General features: G+C 37.1%; 3 protein-coding genes and 2 pseudogenes across 3 annotated transcripts; 4 read left to right on the top strand and 1 right to left on the bottom strand.

Moving 5' to 3' along the window:
• Nucleotides 1-13: 13 nt before the first annotated feature.
• LOC103937298 (protein DMR6-LIKE OXYGENASE 2) lies at nucleotides 14-2278 on the top strand. Its single transcript, XM_009347226.3, has 3 exons — nucleotides 14-630; nucleotides 1109-1439; nucleotides 1848-2278. The coding sequence occupies exons 1-3, from the start codon at nucleotides 119-121 to the stop codon at nucleotides 2106-2108; spliced, it is 1104 nt and encodes a 367-aa protein (XP_009345501.2). The 5' UTR covers nucleotides 14-118; the 3' UTR covers nucleotides 2109-2278.
• A 235-nt stretch (nucleotides 2279-2513) lies between these two features.
• On the top strand, nucleotides 2514-3502 carry LOC125480579 (annotated as a pseudogene).
• A 151-nt stretch (nucleotides 3503-3653) lies between these two features.
• LOC103968014 (jasmonate-induced oxygenase 2-like) lies at nucleotides 3654-5382 on the top strand. The gene is made up of 3 exons (XM_009381344.3): nucleotides 3654-4417; nucleotides 4510-4837; nucleotides 4994-5382. Exons 1-3 carry the CDS (start codon nucleotides 3945-3947, stop codon nucleotides 5252-5254), a joined length of 1062 nt encoding a protein of 353 aa, XP_009379619.2. The 5' UTR covers nucleotides 3654-3944; the 3' UTR covers nucleotides 5255-5382.
• Nucleotides 5383-6936: 1554 nt separating this feature from the next.
• On the bottom strand, nucleotides 6937-12557 carry LOC103937300 (mediator of RNA polymerase II transcription subunit 11). The gene is made up of 4 exons (XM_009347228.3): nucleotides 12223-12557; nucleotides 8152-8388; nucleotides 7942-8058; nucleotides 6937-7377 (listed from the first exon to the last, which is right to left on the bottom strand). The coding sequence occupies exons 2-4, from the start codon at nucleotides 8203-8205 to the stop codon at nucleotides 7201-7203; spliced, it is 348 nt and encodes a 115-aa protein (XP_009345503.1). The 5' UTR covers nucleotides 8206-8388; nucleotides 12223-12557; the 3' UTR covers nucleotides 6937-7200.
• A 2900-nt stretch (nucleotides 12558-15457) lies between these two features.
• On the top strand, nucleotides 15458-17816 carry LOC125480576 (annotated as a pseudogene).
• Nucleotides 17817-22724: the final 4908 nt, after the last annotated feature.

Genomic DNA, 22724 nt, shown 5'->3' with positions numbered 1-22724 from the left:
CCATTATTTCCCTCTCAAGAACGTCTAGGTTCATTGTACAACAACAAAATCATGCCAAGAACACCACCAAATTTCACTAAACTCCACCATCATCTCTCCTTGAACCTCAACTTTACCCATGGGAGAGGTTGATCCGGCCTTCATCCAAGCCATCGACAGGAGGCCGAATCCCAAACCTAAAAACTCATCACTTATTGATGGAATCCCCACAATTGACCTCTCAGCTCTAAGCACCGGTCTCGAGGAGAATGACTTACGCGAAACAGATTCATCGCCAAGTGATGTCTCGGGCCATGCTAAACTGGTTTCAGAAATAGGCCATGCATGCAAAAACTGGGGGTTTTTCCAAGTTGTGAATCATGGGGTTCCACTAGAACTGGGCAGGAAGATTGAGGATGTGGCCAAGAAATTCTTTGAGCTACCAGGTGAGGAGAAGAGGAAGGTGAAGAGGGACATGGTGAATGCTTTGGGGTACCATGATGGTGAGCACACTAAGAATGTTAGAGATTGGAAGGAAGTGTTTGATTTCTTGGTGGAAGATCAGACGGCTGTCCCAGCTTCACATGAGCCAGGTGATGAGGAACTAAGGGTGTTGACTAATCAGTGGCCTCAGTACCCTCCTGAGTTCAGGTAATTTATTTGTTTTCGCTTATTTTAGGGCCCGTTTGACAATCAATTCCTTGTTTTTTCAGTTTTTAGTATCACCTTCTATAGAATGATTTGCGTAAAGTCGGCTGATTATGAATTTTCTTTGGTTTGAACTTAGAACACATTAGATTTTTTTTTTTGAATATTTAGAAATATAGCCACTCGAAGAGTGCTTGAACACCACTCCATAATGCTCGAGTCCCCTCGACTGGTTGAAGTTCTAGAAGTCTGAACTTGATTCACAGGGCTAGTTACCAATTCAGAAGTGTTACAAGATCGGATTCATGAAGATCAAACTAAATTTTCGATTAGAAATTGGCATGTGATACCTATCTAGTACCAACTCCACCAAATTTTAGCATATCTTGTTGTGGTTTATGTACAGTTTACTCCATAATGCTAATTGTTTTTCTTCACCTTGGCGTGTGGTTTATGTACTCGAATTGACTGCCTTGAGCAGAGAGGTCTGCCAAGAGTATGCTCAAGCGGTCGAAAAACTAGCATACAAGTTGCTAGGACTAATTGCTTTGAGCTTAGGCCAGCCCAAAAACAGGTTCGATGACTACTTCAAAGACCACCAAACGAGCTTGGTCAGACTCAATCACTATCCTCCATGCCCTTCCCCTCACCTAGCTCTAGGTGTTGGCCCGCACAAGGATGCTGGCGCCTTAACTGTCCTTGCCCAAGATGACGTTGGAGGACTAGAAGTTAGGCGGAAATCAGATGGAGAGTGGAGTCCAGTCACGCCCACCCCGGATGCCTTCATCATCAATGTCGGTGACATTGTTCAGGTACCACTCATGAACTATATAGTTTCGGCGAAATGACAACTTTAAATATGCATCTATGGAGCTGTAATTACGAATGAGATTGTTTTTGAAAATCACCATTTTGAACTACGAAGTTAAAGTTCTCGAGGTGTGAAACAACAGTTTCAGTGAAATGAAATCATCCCGTTATGTCTTAATCATGAATGATGTTCTTGCAAAATACCCTTTTGCACAACAAAAGAAATGAAGAAAAGGTTTTGAACTTTTAAGCGTATGAAATACTCCTAAAGACTCACCATTCCTTTCTTAGTTGGACCAACCAGATTTTCGACAAGCATTTCTGTTGGCACAAGAAGCACAACTGTAAGTGAATTTTAATCATTACAATTATACGGGATGTAATATGTGTGTTCACTCTGTGAATTGCAGGTTTGGAGCAACGACAAATATGAGAGCGTGGAGCACCGTGTGGTGGTGAATTCTGAGAAAGAGAGATTTTCAATTCCTTTCTTCTTCTTCCCAGCCCACCATGTGATGGTGAAGCCCTTGGAGGAGCTACTGAGTGATGGAAATCCTGCCAAATACAGGGAATACAACTGGGGAAAGTTTTATGCTACCAGAAACCGCAGTGATTTCAAGAAACAAGAGGTGGAGAACATCCAAATTCATCATTTCAAGTTACCGGAGTAGATATGAGATAGTATAGCATGAACGTTTGATCACCGGTAGCAACTGGCAGCGCAATATTCTTTTCGCTTCTTGTGATTACTGTGCAATGTAACCAGGTCGGAGGCTTTGGAATCTGCTTCTGTAACTGCTAATAAGTGAGTTGCATGTAAAGTCGCCTACTTTTACTTAAAGCTTCTATATCTCTCTGCAAGTCTAAGGCAGATATCTAAGTGCAATCTTCAAGGAATATCAAACCTTGAAGTAAATATACTATAACAATCACCAATTTTCTTTTAATACAAGCGACACCAAGGAGTATGAACCGAATACATGACCTGAGGTGTAGAGGTAAACTTGCTTAACAATTTGAACTACAAGCCTTTCGCATTGTAATGATCACTGTTAAGTTCATGCTAAACGTGATTAAAAACTCTCCGTCACCGAAGCCGAAGGCATACCCTTGATCGACCTCTCTCCGGTAAACTCCCCAGACTCTGTTTCCGACCCCAAAGCCATTTTTACCAGACTCCATTTCCGACCAAGGCCATCGAAAGGCTTATCGCACAAATAGGCAATGCACGCAAGGACTGCGGTTTCTTCCAAGTGATCAACCACAGGGTTCTGTTGGAGAAGCGCCAAAGGATTGAGGCTGCTGCTCGGAAGTTCTTTGCGCTGCCCTTGGAGGAGAAGAGGAAGATTAGAGGGGATGAAAAGAGTATGTTCGAGAAGTCGAAAAGCTAGGTCTATAGTTGATTGGGTTGATTGCATTGAGCCTAGGTTTGCCAGAAGTGAGGTTCCGCAGCTACTTGAAAAACCAAACCAGTTTTATCAGACTCAACCACTGTTCGCCTTGTCCTTCCCCTGAGTGGGCTATTGGCGTTGGTCGCCACAAGGATGATGGTGCTTTAACCGTGCTAGCTCGAGATGAAGTTGAAGGATTGGAGTGAAGAGAAAAACAGACGGGGAGTGGATACGAATTAAACCTACCCCAAATGCCTGTATCATCAATGTTGGTGACGTTATTCAGAAACCAATCTTCAAACTTCATACCAAGTCCTCTCGTTGAGCTTCGTTCATTCATAAAACAAATCGATATGTTTATGCAGATTTGGAGCAACGAGAGATACGGGAGCGTGGAGCACAGAGTGATGGTTAACTCGGAGAAGGAAAGGCTTTCCATTGCCTACTTCCTCAACCCAGCTCATACATTGGAAGAACTGCTTACAGCTTGGGAAATTTCATTACTCGAAGAAAGCTCACTAACTTCAAGATACTCAACACCGAAAACATCCAGATTTACCATTTCCGAGAACCGGATTAAGTTGATTCGAATGAGTTTTCCGTCATTTTAGCTTCACGTACGAAAAACGCTGTATGCATAACTTTGCAGAAAATAACACCAGCTTAATATATCATTTACCTCCTTTATGTTGCTCTGTCGAAAAAGAATCAACTTAAACAAGACCTTTTGATTAAGTCCAAAATTCTGCAATATTGTATGTTGAAAGTCAGCATCCTGCCACAAATACCATCTAATCTTTCTCAATCAAATCGTTTATTTAAAAACTTTATCTCAATCATGTCATTCTATGTCTGCATCGGGATCATGTGAAGTAAAGACAACAGGAACAATAGTAACACTACATGACGGTGTTATGGTCACAAAAATTTCCGAGGCCAGCATGAACTGTCCCAACCTTCCAAAATAACAATTGACAAAAACCTGTCCAGATTCAAGATAAAACTTCAACGAGCCATTCTTCTAGTAGCACTCTTGCAAGACAGAAAAAGAATTGAGTTACTTTCCTTCAAGAAAAAGAATTGAGTTACTTTCCTTCCAAATCAAAATCGCCATCCATGGGAGAGATTAATCCAGCTTTCATCCAAGATCCCGAGCACCGGCCAAAACTCTCCATCATCGAAGCTGATGGCATACCATTAATTGACCTGTCTCCCATAAACTCCGCAGACAACTCTTCTGACCCAAAAGCCCTTGACAAACTTGTTAGAGAGATCGGCAATGCATGCAAAGACTGGGGGTTCTTCCAAGTGATCAACCATGGAGTACAACTGGATACGCTCGGAAAGACTGAGGCTGCTGCTCGGAAGTTCTTTGATCTGCCTTCGGAGGAGAAAAGGCGGATTTGGAGGGATGAAAAAAGTGTGTTGGGTTACTACGATACTGAGCATACCAAGAACGTACGAGACTGGAAGGAGGTGTTCGATTTCACAGTGGAGGAACATATGTTAATGCCCGTTTCAGCTGATCCTGCGGACAACGAAGAGATAGAGTGGACTAACCAATGGCCTGAGCAACTTCCAGAACTAAGGTAACTCAATGATTAGTTGATTACTAAGAGGAGAGTGAACATAATTACTTTAGACACAAATTTGGATTTTGACTCGTACGATCTAATACCAGGGTGTTGTGTGATGAATACGCTCGAGAAGTAGAAAAACTAGCTCTCAAGTTGTTGGGACTTATTGCCTTGAGCCTAGGCTTGCCAGAAAACAGGTTCAACAGCTACTTCAAAGACCAGACAAGTTTTATCAGGCTCAATCACTATCCACCTTGCCCTTCCCCTCAGTTAGCTCTTGGTGTTGGTCGCCACAAGGACAGCGGTGCTCTAACCGTGCTGTCTCAGGATGATGTCGGAGGACTGGAGGTGAAGAGAAAAGCAGACGGAGAGTGGATTCCGGTTAAACCCACCTCAAATGCCTATATCATCAATGTTGGTGACATTCTTCAGGTTCCCCTCTACAAACTTAATACTAAGTACTTGTGTGCAGATTATTTTTGAAATTTACAAGTAGCCAAACTTGTTTCCCACTTCTAACTACCTAAGGACCAAAGGACATGCACACAAACGTAGAACCGCGAGCGTTATCGATATGTCTTTATGCAGGTTTGGAGCAATGATAGATATGAGAGTGTAGAACACAGAGCGGTGGTGAATACGGAGAAGGAAAGGTTTTCCATTCCGTTCTTCGTCAACCCCGCACACTACACCGTGGTCATGCCCATGGAGGAGCTGACAGATGAACAGAACCCGGCGAAATACAAGCCGTACAACTGGGGCAAGTTCTTGAGTCACCGAAAGCTGACTAATTTCAAGAAACACAGTGCTGAAAACATCCAGGTTTCTCATTTCAGGGTAGAAGAATAGCACCAAGTAGTTAATAGTATTATTTTCAGATGAGCAATATCTGTGTAATTTTGCATCAAAACTAGAAGCATTTTTCCGAACAACGCTTTTAGAACGCAAAAATAAGTCGATCATCGTCGTGGTTTACATGGACTTCTTGGTTAGACGGTTCAAACTTCTACATTTACCGATTGCATCGTAAATTACAATTGTAAACCTTCACTTACTAGTTAAAAAACAGTACCAGACAAATTTTGCAGGCATTTAGTAACATCACAAGATTCCAAACATTGGGAAACATACAAAAGGCTTTGTAATCAGTCAATGAAAAAAGGACGAAAAGCTATGCATGTCATAGGCTGGCTTGTTAGTGATGACTCAGACCCAGCATTATTGGACTAGTGCGTGCTAGTCGAACACAACAACAGCCACACTAAGGTTTGTGGTAGCAATTCTCACATCTTATCCGTTCCTCGTGTGGTCAGAAATTATTTTGAATTTTTTTATTCAAATTAAACACAAAAAGTATCTAACGATTTTTTACCGCACGATAAACGAATAGGATGTAAAAAGTAAGGATCCGGAGAGGATCCTCATCCAAGCAACACAAACCAAAACCTAAAAGCTACTTTCTAGGTTTTGATGTTTTCCAGATGGATGCTTTTCTGATAGATGGCTACCATGGTAGAACTCAATCAAACGTCCCAACAACAAGGCCATCAAATGAAAATAAATACTACGAACATGTTGAATTAGCTAAAGCTGTTACGTCAAGGAAATGGATTGCTCGTGTGTTAGTCTTCCAAGAAAGATGAAAAATTACATATTATATATAACAATATATATAATTTATTTAAATATAAACAAACCAAGTCCTATTTGGATCAGATCAAAGATGATGTACAAATTTTTTATCATAGGGGGCGATTAATCAGCCAAAACACAGAGAAAAAAAACCAAAGAATATCTCGAAGACAACTAAAAACGATCCTCAACTGAAAACGACACAACAGAACGTGTTCAATATTTTGGTTCTGCCCACCCAAGAACTTTTGCAAAGGGTGTAATGATGCGTAAAAGTGCATGGCATCAGCTTCCATGCGCTCAAGAACCCTAAACCCTCCTCAACTAGAAACGGCACTACAGAACGTCTTCAATATTTTTGTCCCTTGCACTCCAGATCCTTTTGAAAAAGAGAACTTTAACAAAAAGTTTATATTACTGTTCACTTTAACGAAAAATCACATTTTTACACTAAAAAGTCAATCCTGCTACTATTTACTTTATCTTTTATTTTGTCTTCATAGTTAAAACTCAAAGTTTTCAAACTCTTTTCATTAAATTTTCTTTTGAGAAAAGTGTAATGATCTGCAAGGTATAGCTTCTGTGCTCTCATGGACCCTAAACTCTAACCCCTACTAGGCCCTTAACTAGAAACAGCACAACAGAACGTCTTCAATCTTTTTAGTTCTTTGCACTCAGGAATCCTTCTTTTTCTCGTCTAAAATCCACAGCTCTATTTCCTTTTTTTTTTCCCTTCAACTACAGAGGACAGTAAGTATACAAGTTACTGTTTCGCTCGTACGTAACTTAATTGCAGTTCACAAAACAGTCTCAAACATAAATAATATAACATACATCATCAATTTTATTGTAGAACTGGAAAAGCTTTGGAGTAATATTATCTGCAAGGCTATTCATGGTAAATGAAAACGATAGCACAAGTTATATCATACGCAATCAAACAAACGTTACAAAGAACGTGTGCATCTATTGAGAATGAACCTTAAACGCTAATTAGAATCCACAAAAACATCTGCCCATTTATAAATTGAAAGCCCAGTTTCCCTCATTCCTCCCCACAATCTAATCTAGTAAATTGAACAAGTGATTATATTCTACTAAGTCCGATCCAAAAAAGATGAAACACTGAAGAGAATGGATTGTAAAAAGTCTACCATGCATCTTCAAACTGCATTATGATACTCATCAATTGTTTCTTTCATTCGATCCAATTGTGACATGACATACTCGAGCTTCTTGCAACAGATCTCATTAGCTATTCTTGAACTGTAATCACACTTCTCAAATGGACGGTAATCGCATGCACTTTTAATCTCATCCCGTAGTGCCACTTGAATATCCTGATGCACAAAAGAAAAATAATCCAAATTCCTCATCCTCGATTCACAAAACAGTTGAGCCAAAATAAGAAAGTGTAAGTACATAATCCACTCTTGCAACCAACCTACTCAACCAGACCTAAAATTTCTCACATTTTGCACCAAAAAACTATTCCCATACCAAAATAAAATTAGGCAACTTTGTTGATTCTTCGACGAAGTTTCCGAATTCTTTAGATACTACTCTTATTGACTAGATTCCGATTATTCATCCAAACTTCAAAAAGCATTTCAAGCAACTCGATCAAAGAGTACCTAATTCAATTCATAGTAAAAAAACCAGAACCTTCTAGACCCCAAAAACCCTAGTCCCAAAATTTCCCCCTCCTAACATTTGTAAGTTCCAAATTTGCAATCTACTTCCTGGCAGGATTTAATTCATGGGTCCAATTAAAGTTCCCAAATTCCATGAAAACTCCTTGCTTACACAAATTTTAAGTTATATATAAACATATATGCATATACACACACAGAAGCAGACGATACCCCCTAGCTGCTACTACTCTGAGCTTGTAAAAAACAGACCTTGATCAATTGCATGAACTCGCGGCAATGGTTGTTGATGAACTCCTTTCTGGGACCACTAGGGTTTGCAAGCTCGTCCATGACGCCTCCTGCTAGCTCCAAAACCTTAACGATTCTCTGTGCAATCAACCAAAAATTAAATAAAAATTCAAATTCTTGTCGGTATCAAAACTCCTATGTGGAATTGGAATTGAGTAGTTGACTGCTTACATTCTCCACATTTTGGAGTCTCTGCAACGAGGTGTTTTGGGTCTGCGAATCCATGGAGTTTGTTTGAATTTTTGCTTTAGAGAGTTTTTTTCAGATGAGAAAATGAGAGAAAGGAGATAGTGTGATAGGTTTTAGTGGCCCTATAATTTTACAATCACGAGGCCTGCTTCATGTGCCACTTTGTTGCACCACTGATCTTGAGGATTGGTATCTAGATTTCACCTGGAGAATGAGAACCTACTCAAAAATGAATTTCAAATATTTTTAATTTTCTCCATCTTAACACAACTATTTGCTTGGAACAAAGTCGAATAGTTAGAGATCATATATTACACTTTCTTCCTATTCTTCGTTGTTTCATAATGTGTTACATATCAAAAAGTCACACAATCTTTTTAGCAAAAAAAAAGTCACATAATTGTTGCTTACCTCCATACAATTCACATGTCTCACATAACTGTTGTTTACCTCCATACAATTCACATGTCTCAATTCTCAGACTCTTAATGTTATAGCATACATACTATTCTTCTTCTTCTTCTTTGTCATAAAATGCCAAAAGCACTTGCATTAATTAAATCAATACTTATATGAAAAACAACATGACAACAAAAATTGAGTTGAAAAAAACCCCATTGTCATATGTTTTATTATTTTGCTGATGCGATGTGCTCAAAATAAATGGTTAGATTGGGCCAAGAGCTAGGTTTTTCATGTATATACCAGATAAGCAAACCAATCAACAAAAACCCAGAAAAGCCTCACAAATGTAATTATATGAATGCAAGAGGACTCGGCATCTTACTTGATAAATATCAGACTTGTGTCTATGATCATGATGAACTCTTTGGGATACAAAGAATCACTCTTTTTTCTTTATATACAACTTAGGCTAGGAAACACTAAAACACAACCCCTAAATCCAACTGAATAAGATGTAAAACTAGTTTGAATATAGTTTTCTAAATTCAGATTAAAAAGAATCTACTTGTTTGGAGCAGATGAAATTGCAATCCCCAGGAGCATGTCTTGGTAAAATGCAAAATTTCATCAAAATGATGCTATCCAGATTGCTCAACACTGCTCAAATAAAATGACATCAAAAGAAGAATTCTTCAAAACCCAGAAATTTAAACGTGTAATTCGACAAAACCATGAAAAATTTACTAAAACCCAATTATATTAAATCATAAATTTGAAGAAGATTTTGACATGAATAGGTATAGAAAGTACTTGAGATGATGAGGAATTGTTTGAGACCAACCTCAATGCAGGGCGCCGCCGTAGTTGTCGGATTCAGGTTGGAAACTTTTTTTTGAGATTTTGAGATTCAGGTTGGAACGATGTCGAGTGTGATCAGGAAGGCTGAAGTGAGGGAGGAACTGGAACAATTTGAGTAAGAAGTGAAGTTCTCCTGAAATTTGGAGCAGGAGATTTTGATTCCAGTCCAAGCCAACCGGGAAGGAAGAAGTGAGGAAGGAGTGTGATCCCACGTGTCAAAGGAAGGCGGCAGAATTGTAATAATAGAGATTTGGCAGTGTCAAAAACAGAACATTGTTCAATGCACAGTGTTTTAGGCTAGTTTGAGCTTTAGTTATATATAACAAGCAACTTAGCCCGCGTGATGCTGCAAGTTTAAAAACTGTGTTAAATGTATAAAATATAATCAAATATATTTACATTTATATCAAAATCTAGTTGCATCTTTATGGTCAATAAGAAACAAAGATTTGTGTTTGTACAATATATTACAATACTCTGAGGCTCATGCCTTTAGTTCTTGTGCATTCATAGATTCTCAGCATATCAACAATTTGTTCTTTATCAATGTTCAAGGGAGAAGGCAAATAGAGGATAAAAATTAACTGGGTCAGCAACATGTAACTGAAATGTAGTTAAGTATATTTAATTTAAAACAGAGAAATTAGAAGATATGTAAATGATGTTGAAAGTAAAAATAATAATAATACTTTAAACGAACCACATGAACTGAACTGGAAAACTTTAAGTTTACAGAAAATTTCAACTCAATGGTTTTAACATAATAAACCAGCCTACAGAACATCAGCTTTTGTATTTCTGTGGACTTATATGAAGAAGAACCAACATATGCCATTGCTATATATTTATTTGAAAGATGAAATTGAAACACTCGAGCTCACTAACTCTACTTAGTCTCATGATGTAATTGCTATATACTTACATGAAGAAGAGGCAAATTGAGTAAAATCAAATTTTTAGTTGTTGGAGATTTGAAATGATTTGTTAACACTGTTCATTGAACTATCTACCAAGTTAAGCGAAACCCTTTTTGGGTGCATCATATAATGCTTCTTCTGGGAACCACACAAACCAAACAACATATACTATCCTTGCTCTCTCAAACAATAGATCAGCTTCAGTTTGAATGAACAAAGAAAGTTACGCACATTCAATTGGGACTCGCCCAATTGAATAACAAAATTGCTAGTAGTCTACATTAACCTCGCAACTAAACTTACTTCGATATTCCTGACAATGAATTTCCACTTCCTGAGTAATTAAAGATTACACTTAATCAAAAGTAGTTCAATGTCATATTTAACTAAGCTTTGCAATTCTTGTGATCTCATTTAAATTCGTGTATTGTTTGCGTCTGATGACCAGTCTGTCAGGTTGAATGAGAATCCACATAATTTCATTAGTTTACACTTTCTGATGTCATTTATCAAATCACTTCCTAGGCTACACGTCAAAGCTGTCAAGCACATGACTTCGTACATGTATGGTCTTTCCCCTATAACTGCAACAACCTACTGATTCAGTGGTTATTGATAAATGTACTTCATCCATTCCAAATTGGGGTTGTCCATATTAATAGGCATTGTTCCACGAAAAAAATGTATGCTGAGCATACCACTTCAAGTATAAACGACACTTAATGACTCACCAAATATGAACCATAAAATTCAGAGACTACTTGCTACTTCAAGTATAGTTAGCATGCAATGTGATCAAACCTCATATAAAACCAATTTTAACTCCCCATCTTGTCTCAAACCTAAGACTCCAAGTTTAACCAAGCAACATCCTGTCTCAAATATTTCAAATTCTGATAGGCAGTGTTATACTAAAAAGCACCGGCGCACCCCAAAATTGCAATTACATTCGATTCTTTTTACAAAATTCCTACATGCAGAGCTTTCCACACCATAAAATGACCAAACGCATCATTTTTAACACAATTCTGGCATAATGTCATATGAAATAAACCCAACTGGAATGCAGAAATGACCACAACCATGTAGATAGCCAAATATTGCCTAAAATGCAATCATTTCAATTCCACATTCTAAACAAAACCCTTAAAATGCATTATTTTCCACACCACCAAAAGATCAAGCACAAAACCATGCACACGAATCCTTTTGAGCAGTTATGTAGTAAACACTATGAGAAAATTGCAAATTGGCTGGCGGCAAACTGGACACGCCTGCTATAAAAAAATTGTGAACGACATATATAATAGGAAGGAACAAAAGCAAGTCTTTTTGCTAATGCATCTCACCATGTGTCCACAGCCAAAGGCTAGGTACTCTCCATTAATAAGCAAATTTAACAGAACATCATTCAAATTGAAACAAGGGAAATAAAAATCAGTAATTTTAATTTTTTTATGGATAGTAATGGTAATGGTGGAGATCAAGCTCCCCGCCGATCAAGCTCCCTAAAAACAGATCTTTTCCCTTTCAACAACTTTTCACTTTTCCCAGTATTTCAGTAGAGAGGTTGATGGAAAACAACTGATAAAATCAAAAACCAATTACCAAATTCAATCAACTGCACACAAAACAAAAACCCACTACCAAATTCAGAAATTTAATCGACAAACTGTACAAAACCTACAAAAGGTTACTAAATTCCAGAGAAAATCACACCAAAAAAAAAACCCAGAATTTTAACGAATAATTCTCCGAAACCCAGAAACTTAAACAAAAAATTCTACAAAATGATGAAAAATTTACTAAAACCCAATTATATTTAATCACAAATTTGAATCAGATATTTATACGCAATAGGTCTAGAAGGTACCTGAGGTTCTGAGCAATCATTTGAGACCAACCTCGACGCCGGCCTTCTCTAGAATCCAAGCAAAAACGTCGGAAAAAATTAAGTATTTATAGAGATACAACAAATCGTACATGCAAGGCATAAATCTTGACCTAGAGAATGAGACTGAGCTTGAACTTCAGTTTGTGAGGTCGAAAGGATGAGATGGTGGTGGCTTTGGGTGTTTCCGGGTTCCTGGGTGTGTGGGGGTCTGAATCGTGATGTCGAGAGAAAGAGGGGTAGAACGACGCTCAGCAGCGAGACTAGAGAAGAAGATAAAAATGGTAAAGAGAGGGCGTTTTCTGGTTTTAGAGAGAGAGGAGGCAGGAGAAGATAAAAGGCTGGCTTGGTGCTGCTGTGTTTGAGCTGTGAAATAATGCAGGATGTTTGGTAAATTCATTTATAAAAATGCTTTTGAAAAAAAAAAAAAAAGTAGTATTATAGTGTTTGGTAAACTTTTATGTAAAATAGATGTGAAAAAAATTGGTTTTTCAAAATTAGGTTTTGTAGCTTCTTGTTGTTTTTGGCTTTTTTTACCCAAAACTGTGAAAAAAAAACTGAAGCTGAATTTTTACCAAATACAAAAACAGCTCCCAGCTTTTTTTAGAATCACATCAATACCAAATTAGGCCTAAGTAATTTTGGTATTGAGGTGTCTATCAAAAAAAAAAAAAAACTCAGCTCAAAAAGATGTTTGATAAACACTTAAAAATAGCTTATTTTCACAATTTTGAATGAAAAAAAAACTAAAAACATAAAGCAGCAAAAATGAGCTTATTCTCACAACATAGCAGAATCAGTTTTTGTTTCCAAAGCACAGCAATACCAAACCAACTCTAAGTACTGGTTTGGTACTGCGGTGCTTTTATAAAAAGTGTATATAAAAAAAATTGAACTCAAAAAGGTGTTTGGTAAACACTTAAAAATAGCTTATTTTCACAGTTTTAGGTAAAAAAACTGAAAACATGAAGCAACAAAAATGAGTTTATTCTCACAGCACAATAGAAACAGTTTTTTTTTCAAAGTACAGCAATACCAAACCAGCAACCCAAGAGGCAATGCATAGGCGTAATAACATAAACTAAGCAAGGCCATAAAAGGAAGAACATTGTCCTTATGAACGGTGTTTCAGTTTATTTTGAATTTTTAGTAATATTAAATTTCACATGAACATGTTCCCGATATTTTTTTTAAGAGAAAAGATGATATTCATTAATAAATAAGAATGTACAACTAGGAGGGTAGAATGCATAATGAATCTCGATAAAAATCCTGATGGAGATTTCAACCCAGTTGAAGAAAAAAAAAAGTGTCCCGCTCAAGCAAGAAAACTATCCTCCAAAAATACAATTACAAGACCCCTTGATAAAAACCTTATTGGACATTTCACATGAACTTGTCCCCAAATTTAAATACGTCACGTCGATCCAAAACTAAAAATAAAACTTTGTCACTAGTTATCAGCTAAAAAAATTAAGCAATGTCATTGGTTTTGAAAAAGCAAATAATACTTATACACTCATGTGTAATCATGTCGATTTTTTTTGCAATGTATTCTTCTAATGGTTACAAATAAAAAGGAATGCATGTGAGGTTAAAAATAGTATGAAAATCAACTCTCTTTTATAGTATCAAAAGAGCGATTTTGTGCTAATTTATTTTGCAAACCTAAGCTTAGAGATGGGTTCAATTTCAATTGGTTCGGTTTTTTACGAATTGAGTTCTCTTGTGCTGGACTCTTTTCTCCCTTAAAAAAAATAAATAAATAAAAGAAATTCTGAAATTGGGGGTTGTTTGATCAAGACGAAATTCTAATATAGGGATAGCATCACTGGTCCAAGCAATGGTATCCAAAGAGGCAAGAGGTCTTCCGCCAGCAGTTCGGAAATTACTATTTAGGTCTAGTTCCAGAACAGAAGCTAAACCAAAGTTGGATCTTGAAATGCAAGTTCATGGTTTTGAATCTTTTGATTATTAACGTTTTGGGTAATGGTAGAGGGACCAAACTTTTAAATCAAATTTTGTAAATCAAATAGTGTAAATGTTAATGATTGAATTATTACTTAAGTATTGATTACCTTGCATATTTTTCATCGAATGGTGACACATCATTTGGTTTACAAATTTGATTTCTCTAACATTATCCATATGCTCTTACTCAATTGGAAATACTTATTATAATGCTCTGGATTTTGATTGCATGGGGTTTGGTTTCCGTATCTGCGCTAAGTTAGTTGTTCAAAAATCTTAATGACATTGCATTTAATTTGTTTCCTGAGAAAGGAAATTAATGTTTGTGGCTTGGTTTTTACATGGGGTGTGATATCTACACCCTTTTTTTTACTTCTCACACACTTTCTAATTTTCGACTATTGGATCGGATGAATTAAAAAAGATCAAATAACAAGAAGTAACAAGGAGTGTGTGAAAACTCTCTTTACATATGTATGCACAAGCAGGGGAAAGAGGCTTAGGGAGAAATTTGGCTTTGGGCCTAAAATTGTTAATGGTTTTATTTGAAATTGAGTTTGAAAAATAAATATATAACATAAATAAATAATATATATATATATATATATGTATATAAAATTCATTTCTGTATAGTTTTCCAACCACTGAAACTGAAACTGAACCAAAAGATTTTGGTTTTGTTCGATTTTTTAATTCAGTTTGATTTATTTTTTGGTTCGGTTTATTCATCTTTGCCTCAGTTTTCGGTTTTTCAAACCCACTCCTACCTAGGTTTAGCCAAATTGGTTAAAGTAGTGTGTTCTCTTTTTGTATAAAAATATATCAAAAATATGAAGAGAATCCTTAGGGAAAGCATTTTGTTTCCACCTAGCTAAAACAATGTCAGTAGGGAGGCTCGCACAACGGACTATTACATCAATATCATCTATAAAGAATAATACTCGCATCCCTCTCTATGGGGGAATGCACATATCTCAACTTCTGATGAATAACGTATATTCACCATATAAATTTCATATCGGAATAATGAATATGCCTGCACGAAGCTCCTTGTCTAACCCAAATTCTCTTTACTTTTTGAACTCAATAGTATAAATATTCAAACAATGAATATGCTTTCCAATCAAATTGGTGGTGACAAAACCAAAAACACAAACACATACGGATGAAAGAAAGCAAAATTTGATCACATTAGTCTCTACTTTCCTTATCGTTCTTCTTCTCTGTGTAGCAAATGAAATCGAGTATGTCTACCAACCTTAGTAAGAAGCACTTTGTGTTGGTTCATGGCTCATGCTTTGGTGCTTGGTCATGGTACAAGATTGTAACCCTATTCAGGTTAGAGGTAGGCACAGTGCGGTTCGGTGCGGTTCCACTCCTAAGCCAGAACCAGAACCTTAAAATATCAACAGTTCGATGCGGTGCAGTTCTGCTTAAATTTATCACTACAACCGTACGATTCGGTCTACACCAGTTCTAATTCGGTTCTTGCCGGTTACGGTTCCAAATACTAAATTATTTGAACACCAAATCATCATGCATTCAAATACATGTAACATCTTCTAAAACTGTTTATACAAAGTTGCATACAACACATATCATTTTTAATGCAAATGTTTTTGGTCAATGGCACCAAGTCAACAAGCAGCAAAAACAAAAACCAAACAAGAAGCAAGCAGCTCCTGATATTGATAGCAACAAGCAGCAGCTCCTGATATTGGCAGCAACAAGCAGAAAAAAAAAAATCCAAATGTCCTTGGCAGTGGCAGATTCTTTTTCAAACAGCAACTCCTGTACACAATCAAACAACATATAATCAAATCAAACTTACTTTAGACAACATATAATTACTTACAAACCTGTGCTAAGAGCAATTGGTAAACAAAGTTTTTGAGCACCATGTAATTTGTATTCATTACACTAGCTATACAAAACATGATCTCAAACAATTTAACTATCCCATATGATTTCCTTCATGTATCAGTTAATTATATATCTTATTCATTGAACTCAAAATTATATATCTTACAACTTAGATTGGCTCATCATCCCTAAACTAGACAAAAAAAACAAAACCCAAAACACAAAGTTTGTCATTCACATACATATTGACATTGACCCACAAATTGATCCACAAGTAGCATCAATTTGAAATCCACATAAGCAAAGCCGTATAAAACTTGAATACAAAACTTAGAGCAGATTCTAACAATAAAACAAAAGAATAACACTCATATAGCAAATGAAGAAAGATCAGTTGAGAAGTCACACAACTCGGTACAGGGGAGCCTCCAAATGATCTGAGTAACAGCCTCCAAATGATCTGACTGCATCAAGTAACCCACACAAAAAATATCTCAGATACCCGAGTCGAACAATTGCATAACAAGTTACAAATCACTAAACAAAATACCAACAAATCCAACTCACAATTTTTCTCCTTCTACTCGTGTGACTGATAATATCTGTTTGTGATTAACAGGCTGGATATGGATATCCATGATTATCTAGTGGAGGGGTACAAAAATCTTTGAGTAATGGAAATTATCTTTCTTATTACTTTTTAAATGAGTTTTTTTTCACTTTGCTAAACTTGCATTTTGATTTTTCTTTTGGCTATAAGTTTCATTCTCATGTATTATTAATGGTTTTGAGAAAGGAGTTTTACAGCTAATGATGCGCCATGAGGTTTCCCATTTGAATGTTGGTCGGTTTTCTGGGATATGTTCATTACTAGGACTAATGAGAAGCATTCAGAGGTTGTGGCATCTTGCATTGAGAATGGAAAACCAGTGGAACTCAACCATATTCCTAATCTCAAATATGAGAAAAGATAGAGAAAATACCAAGGACGGAGGACGAAGAGATGAAAAGTCGTGAGCTGTCCTGGAGGAGGGATGATGAGGGCCGTCGCAGAAAGTGGAGGTTATGGCTGCTTATGATCGCTGATATTTTGGATAAGAGGTTGTGAATGACTCAATGAGGGTTAGCTGTGTGAAATAGGGGAACGAGGTGTGAGGGTGAGGCCGTGTGAGTGAGGTGAGGGTGAGGTGAGTGAGAGTAAAACCTAATTAGGATGGGATCCTATGCTTGGCAACTTGGTGAAACTATTTTTTCAACCTATTATACCATGACATGTGTGTATATATATAATTTATTTATTTATTATTAATAAAACGGTTCGATTCTGTTCCGACCGGTTCTTGTTCATTCGAAACTGGAACCGGAACCTGTTTGAACGGTCCGGTTCGGTTTTTGACTCAAAGTTGACTTTTTGGTCAACACGGTTCTTTTTTATTTTTTTGTCATACGGTTCGATGCGGTTTTGCAGTTTTTATGCCCACCCCTAATTCATATGATCTGGTCACAATGTCAATGTTCTAGACCCAGCAGCAATTGGGGTAGATCCTTAGCAAGCAAAGGATATACGATCGATTTTTTACTACTTTAAGCTCTTGAGGGATTTCATAGAAACTGTTGATGGAAAGGTGATCCTTGTTAGTCATAGTCTTGGTGGGTTGGCCATTTCTTAAGCCATAGAAAGATTTATGAATGCCTCATTTGGTTTGTTGGGCTGTACTGACTATTTTAGTCGTATACATTAATTTGTACATCACATATCAGATGGTACTGTTTTTTGTCCAAAAAAAAAAAGATATCAGCAGGGCCGACCTTGAGTATTTAGGGGCCATGTGCAAAACTTAGATGGAGGCCCTTCATTTTTTTTTTTTTAAATGTTATATTTCTTCATTATTTTTTATTCTTCTATTTTATTATCTATAAAATTAAAACATTACAAGTTACTACAACAAAAATAAGTTGTTTGATTGGCTAGATTTTTTTCCTTACCTTCAAAGGTCTTGAGTTCAATACGCGTTGGATGTGTTTTTGTTATCTCCTTTTTAAGTTTATAAATTTACAAAAGCTAAAAATAGCAAAGCAATATCATAGGGATTCAAACCCAGCCAGGGGCTATGAGGTAGAAGAACTAAACCATTAGCGATAGAAAGAAATAATATTGTCATTTGCATGTAACCTATTTTATATGCATCTGTATGCATGTAATGAAAATTTGGGGCCCCTTCCGAATCGGGGGCCTTGTACAGTGGCACCTTTTGCACACCCTTAGGCCGACTCTAGATATCAAATAGAATTGATTGTATTGTCAAGTGTTTGGTGCTGTGTCAGATTAATCTGTGCATTGGATAATACGTCTGATTATAATATTTTTCTAAAAAATAATTCACAAAATAATTGATGTCACTTCCCGGCCCGGGCCCCCACCACATCCCAAGCTCAACTCCACCGAAGCACGATATTTTCTGCTTTGGGCCTTAACCACACCCTCACAGTTTTGTTTTTGGGAACTCACACAAGAACTTGCCAATGGGTCACCCATCATAGGAATGCTCTCGCGTGCTACTCGCTTAACTTCGGAGTTCCTACGGAACCCAAAGCCAATGAGCTTCCAAAAGGTCTCGTGCTAGGTAAAGATAGGAATATACATATAAGACTTACAGGATCCACTTCCCTGGGCAATGTGGGATGTTACAATTGATGTTAAAAAGAAGAAAAATAAATAAATAAAAAAACTAGAAAGAAAAGAATTAATCATCATTAAACCGACAAGATGTAGAATAAAAACCTCAAATTTCTCTCCCAATCGTGTGTTCCTTTCTTCATCATCTCCCCCATGCATCAAATTCCAGCCTCCCATACGAACCCACATCGATTCACCAACCAAAACAATACTACTAATTAAATTGAAGATACAAATTAATGAAGAAAAAAAGACACGACTAGGAGAGAAACATGGGTTTGGGGTTTAGTGATAGTCCTATCTACTTATAAGTATGAAGTCTTAGAATCTAATTCTATAGATGGTGACTTCAAACTAAATTATTAATGCAAAATCATTGTATGACTAAACCCAAATCTTTAACTCGTTATTATAATAGGTTTTTTTTATTAGCACCCAAATAATGTTGAATACACCCCACATTAAAATTTAATATTAAATGACTCATATACTCTAATTAATATACAATGACATTTTCAACCTTATAAGGTTTTTAAAAAATTAAAATAAAATTCTCAAATACACCTCAAGTCACTTTTTACGTGTATATGTCAAGGATTATTTGTCTTATTCAACTCTCAAAACCACTGACCCTACATTGTAGACAAAACCCTAATCAATGAAACTACAAACATGTAAATTGAGAAAAAAATATTTTTAACAAATAAAACATGAAATTGACGTTTTGGAAGATTCACATAAGGTAAGATGTGACATCCCACATCGCCCAGGGGAGTGATCCTTAAATGTATATTTCAATCCTTACCTAGCACGAGGCCTTTTGGGAGCTCACTGGCTTCGGGTTCCGTAGGAACTCCGAAGTTAAGCGAGAAGGGGGCTAGAGCAATCCCATGATGGGTGACGCACTGGGAAGTTGCTCGTGAGTTCCCAAAAACAAAACCGTGAGGGAATGGTAAGCCCAAAGCAGACAATATCGTGCTACGGTGGTGGAGCGGGCCCGGGAAGTGATCTGCCCCGGGCCGGGATGTGACAATTTGGTATCAAAGCCTAACCCTGGCCGTGGTGTGCCGACGAGGACGTCGGGCCCCTAAGGGGGGTGGATTGTGACATCCCACATCGCCCAGGGGAGTGATCCTTAAATGTATATTTCAATCCCTACCTAGCACGAGGCCTTTTGGGAGCTCACTAGCTTCGGGTTCCGTAGGAACTCCGAAGTTAAGCGAGAAGGGGGTTAGAGCAATCCCATAATGGGTGACGCACTGGGAAGTTGCTCGTGAGTTCCCAAAAACAAAACCGTGAGGGAATGGTAATCCCAAAGCGGACAATATCGTGCTACGGTGGTGGAGCGGGCCCGGGAAGTGATCCGCCCCGGGCCGGGATGTGACATAAGACTTCATATTTTTCATTATTTTAGTGATTTCAACGACATCAACATCAGCCATTCCTTTCAATTATTGGTATTATTATACTCAATTATTTAATTGTAGTTCCTTTCAGTTGATCTAATAATTCAAAACCCAGCAACATCCTATTTGATAGGATTAAAAGCATACCACAAAGTAACACACAAATGTCCTATTGATTTTCCTTATTAACACTAAGATTTTTCAATTGTAGTATATGAAAATAAGGGGCTTTCCCGCAGAAGATTGTTTTATCTAACTACTTAAAATGTCATAAAAACTGTGTTGCTGTCCCTACTGACCAGTCACCGAAAAATAATTATTAGACCGACTTACACTTATCTAAAGTTTACGAAATTTTATATGAAGACACTAGACACACAGAGCTACACCAATACAAATTTTGGGATTTTTGGAGTTGATTTGCTATTTAAATTAAATCGAACAAAAACATAATAGAAACAGATTTTTAAGGAGTTCACAAATTAAGAAAAACGAGTTAGGGGAATTGCTATCCACCACCAAATAATCATGCAAACATGTTATGTTTCATTCAAATTCCTTTCATTTTCAGATGAAGATGCTCAAGTTGGCTCAGTGTTAGAACTCAACCTATTACTCTTTCTTATGTAGTATGTTAAGAGAATGGCGTTTTCAACTTAACTTAGTCCCTAACATGCAATCTAGAATGTTGTGTTCATAGATTTAACAAGTAGAAATCATTAAGAACGAAAAGAGTTTGAGTCATCACAAGGCATCATAAGTACTAGCGTTGTCTTACTTATCCTAATGATTGCTTTAGGTGTCCCAAATCTTGCAAAGATGTTAGTCTTAATAAAATCTGAAACAACTTTAGTTTTGGTGGCTTTCGCTTCCACCCATTTAGAAACATAATCCACAACCAATAAAATGTAAAGAAAACCATTTGAAGATGGAAAAGGTCTCATGAAATCAATGCCCCATACATCAAAGATCTCAACAATCAAAATAGGGGTTTGTGGCATTTGATTTCTTGGGCCCAAGTTACTTGTTCGTTGACAACAATCACATGTTGCACAAAACTCGTACGCATCCTTAAACAAACTAGGCCAATAAAAACCACTCTTTAACACCTTAAGGGCTGTCCTCTTTGCTCCAAAATGGCCGCCACATGCATAAAAATGACAAAAAGTTAGAATAGCTTTAAACTCAGATTCAGGGACGCACCTTCTAATCAATTGATCAGGGCAATATTTCCACAAATAAGGATCATCCCACTCGTAGTATTTGGCGGTTTTGACAAGCTTATCTTTCTGAGCACGTGTAAAATCATCCAGAATCTTTTTGGTGACCTTGTAATTGATAATATCTGCATACCAAGGGTCAGTAACCTTTAATGAAAACAATTACTCATCCGGAAAACTCTCACGTAAAGGGATGAGATCTTCCTCTGTGTTTGAGTGCACAAGTCTGCTAAGATGATCTGCTACAACATTCTCACTCCATTTCTTATCTTTGATCTCCAAGTCAAACTCTTGAAGCAGAAGTATCCATCGAATGAGTTGCGGTTTTGCATCTTTTTTTGTGAGTAAATACTTCAAAGCTGCATGGTCAGAAAACACAATAACTTTAGTTCCAATCAGATAAGATCTAAATTTTTCTAAAGCAAATACAACAGCTAGAAGCTCCTTCTCTGTTGTTGAATAATTCAACTGTGCATCATTGAGTGTTCGTGATGCATAATAGATGACATGTGGCACTTTGTTGACACGCTGTCCTAGAACTAGACCGACGGCATAGTCTGAAGCATCGCACATTAACTCAAAAGGTAAACTCCAATCTGGTGGCATGATCACAGAAGCCGTGGATAACAACTCATTAAGCTTGTTGACTGCTACCACACATTCTTCATTCATATCAAATGTTACATCCTTTTGAAGCAAACGGCACAAGGGTCTAGAAATCATTGAAAAGTCCTTCATAAACCTACGATAGAAACATGCATGTCCAAGAAAAGAACGAACCTCCCTGACAGTCGTAAGGAGGGGTAAAGAACTAACAAGTTCTACTTTAGATTTATCAACTTCAATTCCATTTTCAGATATGATATGCCCTAGAACTAATCCATGCGAAACCATGAAATGACATTTTTCCCAATTTAATACCAAATTGGTTTCTTGACAATGTTTTAAAACTAGGGATAGATTATTTAGACATGCATCAAAAGAATCACCATAAACTGAAAAATCATCCATGAACACTTCAATTATTTTCTCAATCATATTAGAAAAGATACTTACTATACACCTTTGAAATGTGGTGGGGGCGTTGCGAAGTCTAAACGGCATCTTTCGGTATGCAAATGTGCCAAATAGACATGTGAAAGTCGTCTTTTCTTGATCATCCAGAGCAACTGCAATCTGATTATATCCAAAATATCCATCAAGAAAGTAATAATGAGAATGACCAGCTAACATTTCTAACATTTAATCAATGAATGGAACTGGAAAGTGATCCTTACGTGTGGTGTTGTTTATCTTCCGATAGTCTATACAGACTCTCCAACTATTTTGCACACGTGTAGGCACTAG

The sequence above is a fragment of a genome, unplaced genomic scaffold, assembly GCF_019419815.1.
Source record: "Pyrus x bretschneideri cultivar Hongxiangsu unplaced genomic scaffold, Pyrus_bretschneideri_v1 Contig10, whole genome shotgun sequence".
Classification (NCBI taxonomy): domain Eukaryota; kingdom Viridiplantae; phylum Streptophyta; class Magnoliopsida; order Rosales; family Rosaceae; genus Pyrus; species Pyrus x bretschneideri.
Note: the sequence above shows the minus strand (reverse complement) of the source record. Positions and strands in the feature narration are given on the sequence as shown.

Bases quoted from the DNA above. Each gene is read 5' to 3' on its own strand.
- LOC103968014 (XM_009381344.3), top strand. From the start codon at position 3,945: ATGGGAGAGATTAATCCAGCTTTCATCCAAGATCCCGAGCACCGGCCA. The intron at 4,418-4,509 runs GTAACTCAATGA...ATCTAATACCAG, and splicing joins GAGCAACTTCCAGAACTAAG to GGTGTTGTGTGATGAATACG. The intron at 4,838-4,993 runs GTTCCCCTCTAC...GTCTTTATGCAG, and splicing joins ATGTTGGTGACATTCTTCAG to GTTTGGAGCAATGATAGATA.
- LOC103937298 (XM_009347226.3), top strand. From the start codon at position 119: ATGGGAGAGGTTGATCCGGCCTTCATCCAAGCCATCGACAGGAGGCCG. The intron at 631-1,108 runs GTAATTTATTTG...TGCCTTGAGCAG, and splicing joins CAGTACCCTCCTGAGTTCAG to AGAGGTCTGCCAAGAGTATG. The intron at 1,440-1,847 runs GTACCACTCATG...TGTGAATTGCAG, and splicing joins ATGTCGGTGACATTGTTCAG to GTTTGGAGCAACGACAAATA.
- LOC103937300 (XM_009347228.3), bottom strand. From the start codon at position 8,205: ATGGATTCGCAGACCCAAAACACCTCGTTGCAGAGACTCCAAAATGTG. The intron at 8,059-8,151 runs GTAAGCAGTCAA...TTGATTGCACAG, and splicing joins GACTCCAAAATGTGGAGAAT to AGAATCGTTAAGGTTTTGGA. The intron at 7,378-7,941 runs GTCTGTTTTTTA...TTTGTGCATCAG, and splicing joins AGTTCATGCAATTGATCAAG to GATATTCAAGTGGCACTACG.